The 6,301-nt window shown below is 36.5% G+C and overlaps 1 protein-coding gene across 1 annotated transcript; it reads left to right on the forward strand.

Moving 5' to 3' along the window:
• The first annotated feature begins 511 nt into the window (after positions 1-511).
• Positions 512-5,406, forward strand: LOC112512356 (3-hydroxy-3-methylglutaryl-coenzyme A reductase 3-like). The gene is made up of 4 exons (XM_025118271.1): positions 512-1,538; positions 2,317-2,498; positions 3,098-3,444; positions 4,627-5,406. Exons 1-4 carry the CDS (start codon positions 553-555, stop codon positions 4,870-4,872), a joined length of 1,761 nt encoding a protein of 586 aa, XP_024974039.1. The 5' UTR covers positions 512-552; the 3' UTR covers positions 4,873-5,406.
• Positions 5,407-6,301: the final 895 nt, after the last annotated feature.

Below are 6,301 nucleotides of genomic sequence, written 5' to 3' on the forward strand. Positions count from 1 at the left end.
GATTTTAGTTCTCAAAAATGATATCGTACGTAACAATTTACCTGGTAAGTGCTTACCATGGTAAAAGTCGTTGTTCTCACTTACCAGAAAAAGATTCTCGGTCCGTGTCTCGTTCTTACCGGATAAGATTTTTGGTTCTTATCATATTCATCCGATAAGATAATGTGACTTAGTAAGGTAAGCGCTTACCCAAATAAATATTTGGTAAACGACCTCCTATCATTACTCAATTGAACCCATGCATAAACTCTATCCAATTGTTTCCAAAGACTTGATTTCAACAATCTTCATAAAAAGTATTCTAAATGTAATTTTCACGAATAAAGATGTGCAAAAGTGTGAGGGACTGATTTTGTTTCAAAAGTTATAGTTGAGGGACTGTTTTTGTTATTTTTATGAATAAAAAGGTTTTGAGTTCCAAATGAACCACACATGGTGTACATGTGGCATCATGTTTTCTCTATAAATTGCTTCTAATGTCTTCATTCTTCCCCCCACACCTCCCCTCGTACACCACCACTCTCGGTTTCCATAACTCGCCGCCGGTTAAATATGGACGTTCGCCGGCGACCAGTCAAGCATCAGTCGCACCCCAGATCGGTAAAACAACATACCGACGGTGAACTTCTAAAACCCCACAACCAATTAAAAGCCTCCGACGCCCTCCCACTCCCACTTTATCTCACCAATGGTCTCTTCTTCACTATGTTCTTCTCCGTCATGTACTTCCTCCTCCACCGGTGGCGCGAGAAGATCCGTAACTCCGTCCCTCTCCACGTCGTCACGTTGTCCGAGCTCGCCGCCTTGGTCTCGCTTATCGCCTCCTTCATCTACCTCCTCGGCTTCTTCGGCATCGATTTCGTCCAATCTATCATCCGCCCTTCGCCCGATTCGTGGGAAATGGAGGATGAGAACTCGGAACAACTCATGATTGACGAAGATAAGCCTATCAAACCATGCGGGCAGGCCTTGATCCCTCACATTATGACGACAAAACCCACGGCGGATGTGGCAAAGGAGAAGAAGAAACCATCACCCACCATTGAACACACGTCGGAGGAAGATGAGGAAATCGTGAAAATGGTGGTGAAAGGCTCAATCCCATCATACGCCCTCGAGTCAAAACTCGGAGACTGCAAGCGAGCGGCGGCGGTACGACGGGAGGCTCTTCAGAGAATCACCGGAAAATCATTATCCGGTCTTCCTCTTGATGGGTTCGATTACGATTCCATTTTAGGCCAGTGTTGCGAGATGCCGGTGGGATACGTTCAGATTCCGGTAGGGATTGCCGGACCATTGTTATTGAATGGGACGCAGTTTTCCGTCCCAATGGCGACGACAGAGGGATGTCTGGTGGCCAGCACCAACAGAGGTTGCAAAGCCATCTTTGCCTCCGGTGGCGCCACCTGTATACTTCTGAAAGACGGAATGACGAGGGCGCCGGTAGTGAGGTTCGGCAGCGCCAAGCGGGCTGCGGAGTTAAAGCAATTCTTGGAAGATCCGATGAACTTCGACACACTTGCAGTTGTGTTCAACAAGTCGGTATTTTGTTTCAATCTCTCCATTAACTTCAATTTTCTGACAATTTTCCTTTCCGACACTAAAATGGATGAAAGGGTTTTAATTTGTCAACTACAAATAGAATTAAAATATCAGATTTTGGATATTTTTAATTATTTTTTCCTCTAAAAATATTTAAAATGAAAAAGAGCAGAAAATAGTTGATTTTTTAAATTTCAAAGAATTTTTCAAAATATATTTGGAAAAAAAGTTATTTTATTTCCATTTGATAAAATTAAATATATCATTATTTAATAATTTAATTAATATGATAAAAGTTTTAGTTTTAATTTTTTTCATTTTCAAAAAAAATTGCTATTTAAGAATAAATTAACATATAATTACCTCACCACGGTACGAACTATCTGTAAAACAGGTGGTCGTTCTGGGATTAATCGGTTCGCATAACGAATTGGATATCCTGGTTAATAAAAAAAAAAAAGAATTTATTTTTACTTTTTGGAATAAATTTAAATGACTTTTTATATATTTAAATGAAATTTATAAAAAAATAAAAAGAAGTGGTGAGTAGGTGAAGACATGAAGCGTTGGATGCGCGTCTTTTGACCTTGGCAGTTGTCTTGAACTTTATTACTCTGTCTTTTAACTTTAATGCTGATTTTAGTGCGGGCAGCACACACAAGATATGGATTCTGGACAAGTCTTATAATTTTAGAATTTAAATTTAATTAAAATATTTTTCTTTTAAAATTATTATGTCTTAATAAATTTATTTTTATCTCGTCCAATCTACAGATCGAGTAGATTCGGAAGGCTACAGAGCATTCGATGTGCAATTGCGGGCAAGAATCTATACATAAGGTTTTGTTGTAGTACCGGGGATGCAATGGGGATGAACATGGTCTCGAAAGGTGTCCAGAATGTTCTTGATTTTCTTCAGACTGATTACCCTGATATGGACGTCATGGGCATTTCCGGTATAAATTTACTTTCTTTTCAACGATTTCATTAAATGTTGGCATGTGTATATATATATATATATATATATATATATATATATACATAGTAACACTCACATTTTCCATTTTTGTGGAAAATGGGTTCGCGCTCCACCATAATGCTCTTCCGATCGTTATGTGCGTGTTGCAGGGTGTGCGGAGAATTGAATATGAGATCTTGTTTTAGAAATTGTAATCCGTTTTTTCCATTTTTGATTTTTATTAGAGCATTTCAACAAATTATCTAAAACAGAGAAAATGAAAATTTTGTTTTATATATGATTCTAAGTGATTCTCCAATTTATATTCATTCCACCAATAAAATTGAATTAATATTATTTTATATAAAGTGTTTTTAAAGTGTATTTGGATTATAAAATATCTAAATAATATAATTAATGATGAAATTTCTAATGTAATTTATTTTAAATATTTTGATTCTTGGCTCTCTAGTTTTGAGAAATTATAAAAAACCTGTTGAAGATACTTACAAAGGATCCATTATCATAAAAAAACGCAATAACTAAATTAATCAAAATCAAGGTTCAGTATTAATTTCCGATCAAATGATTTGATAGGAAACTATTGCTCCGACAAGAAACCTGCTGCCGTGAATTGGATTGAAGGGCGTGGGAAGTCTGTGGTGTGTGAGGCAGTGATCAACGAAGAGGTAGTGGAAAAGGTGTTGAAAACCACCGTGGCGGCCCTGGTGGAGCTAAACATGCTCAAGAATCTGACGGGATCTGCCATGGCTGGTGCACTCGGAGGCTTTAATGCTCATGCTAGTAATATAGTCTCTGCAGTGTACTTAGCCACAGGACAAGACCCCGCCCAGAATATTGAGAGCTCTCACTGCATCACCATGATGGAAGCCGTGAACGATGGCAAAGACCTTCATGTGTCCGTCACCATGCCTTCGATCGAGGTACTTACAAGATTCAGTATTTTTGTTCTTTTCAAAAAAAAAAATCTTGATTATTTGTGCAATTTTTATTAAATTATTAAACATGAAAGATGCACAAGAAGACGAATGGATTTATAATTTTTTTTTATCGTTAGCTGCTTCTTGTTGATTAATGAGTTTAATCATCAATATTAATAATTAATATAAGAAATGTTCAAAGTAAATAAAAAAAGGCAAATTGTATTAAAAAATAATGTAATTTAACTTGATTCTTATTTTCAAAACTTTTATTTTGGTACCTAAGCTATAAAGTTTAAATATGTAAGTACCCTGGTACTATGCTGATGTGGTGAGTGATGTGATGAAATTGGATTGAATAGCGAATAATATTGAGTTAGATACCATATCACTTGCTACATCAACATGGTAACCGGTTAATACTTCAACCAGTTATCCGAGGTATTTTAATGTTTAAAACTTTACATCTTAGGTACCAAAATGGAAGTTTTGAAAGTACGTTACCTAAAATAAGAATCAAGTTAAAGTACGTTACTTTTTCATGCAATTTGCCCAAATAAAAACAAATAATGTTATCTTTTTAAGTTGAATTATATTTTACTTTCAAAGTCGGAGTAGATTTAAATTATAAAAGTCATAATTAAGTATCTTAAGAAAAGATTAAACAACCCGAAATATTATATTATCGTATCGTACATAATTTGGGGCTTTCGTGTGATCGAGAACGCTCTCTTTCCTTGATAAATACAAGTGGATCGACACTTTATTCTTTTAATTAAATGGTCTTCGAGTATGAAATTATGTTAATCTTTAGATGTTCTTAACTCCATTTTATAAACCTTGTGATATTTTGATGATAAATGGTGGTCACATTCTTGTTTGCACATTTCCGTAGCCAGATGTCTCTCAAAAGGGGGAGGTCTTCAGCCTCTACTCTTTGGAGTAGAGATCAGATCTGTATACATCACACCTTCCAGCTCCGGTACCCGAGTGGATTATACTGCTAGCTTGGTTTGGTTTGTTTTATTCTTGATATATTTTCTGTCAAAACTGAAAACCCATATGACTTGGTTCATGAAATCACATGTATCGAATAGTTGCATGCCTGTTTTTGTCTGTAATTGAGAATACCCTATTTTTAATTGAACAAGAAGGCTTATTTTATTTCATTAATTCTGGTTTCAGGTTGGAACAGTTGGAGGTGGTACACAACTAGCATCACAATCAGCATGTTTGAACTTATTAGGTGTCAAAGGTGCAAGCACAGATGAACCAGGGTCAAACTCAAGGGTGTTGGCCACAATAGTAGCTGGCTCAGTTCTTGCTGGTGAGCTCTCTCTCATGGCAGCACTTGCAGCTGGTCAGCTGGTCAAGAGCCACATGAAATACAACAGATCCACCAGAGATATGACCAAGTTAACCTCCTCTTAGAGTCTCAAACAACTACTACTTCATGTTCTCCTGATGGTCTTCTGATCCTTTAGTTTGCAATATTGGGGTTGACACAACATGTAGACCCTATTCGAAACCGGCTCCCGATATATTTATGAACATATATATCTAAATAGAATAAATGTGGCATCGATGATGACGGAATGGCGAAAAGAGTGGATCATGAATGGTTGAGGGGAAAAAGTTAGAAGAAAAACAAAAGGGAATTGAAGTGCTGTTGTTGCTTTCTTTTGAAGCTTCCATGTGAGTTTGGATCTGTTCCCCAGGTGTATAAAGGTTGTGTATGTGTAGAGCTGGTGGTGGTGGTGGTGGGGAGAATCAACAGAAACACTGAGATCTAGGGCTGTGGCATGGTGTTTGTTTTGTCTTTGTCTTGTTTCTTTTAATGTGCTGCTGGTGGTCATTAGGTTTTTGCATGTGCAAATGCTTTTAATTTATTTGTATCTTGTCTGTATTTCTGTCTATTGTTAGTTTGTTTATTTCTATCAACTCCTAAATCAATCACCCAGATCCAACCGATTCTCTTTCTACAAACACACATGTAATGTGTATATATATATATATACGTATGTGTATGTGTATGTGTATGTATCTATGTATATAATGGAACTTGCATTCAGAAATAATGCTAGTTTGGGAGAAAAGACGTTTTCCCTAACGACGAGTCACAACATCCATACCAAAAAAGTGGGGGGGGGGGGGTAAACAACCAACGATCGAAGTAGAATAAACGGATCGCTAACAATATGCGTGCCATGATAAACAGATACACAAAGAAAGCTAAACAACACAATCATATAACATGGGTATTTCAAGAATGTCCTATCTCAGTTGTATTATATGGTCACGGTCTTATGACATCATCACATGACAATACAGATCAAGTCTCAAGGGTTTTATACATATATGTTAGGAGGATGGCTCCATCAATTGGCTATACGATTGGGACAATAAGAATGCTAAGATTTTGGAATTCATTGTTGCCTTTCATCAACAATTTTTAGGGTATACCATGCAAAGGAAGTTTGGAACTTCACTAAGAAACTGTTAACCATCGATAACAACGGTTACCAACGGGTTTTAGACAGAAAAATCGTTGGTAAAAAATGGTCAGCAAGAAAACTGACACCCACTATGCTGACGGATATTAAACTTCATTGCTGGACATAACTGTCGATAAATCTTTTTTGTACTTGTGAAATTAATTTGAAAATGGTATGTCAACAACGCATTAATGGCTTACTAACGGAAGTTTATCGTGGTTTTGTGACCGATAGCCAGTTTGTCGGTAAATCGTCATAACTTTAATGGTATTTATAATTTACCAACAAATTATCGATGGATTTCATGTTGATGGTTTTGCGTTTTTCATTGATAAGTCATCGGTTTCTTTATTTTAATTCAAAAA

Source organism: Cynara cardunculus (assembly GCF_001531365.2).
Source record: "Cynara cardunculus var. scolymus isolate 2C chromosome LG 5, CcrdV1, whole genome shotgun sequence".
Lineage (NCBI taxonomy): Eukaryota > Viridiplantae > Streptophyta > Magnoliopsida > Asterales > Asteraceae > Cynara > Cynara cardunculus.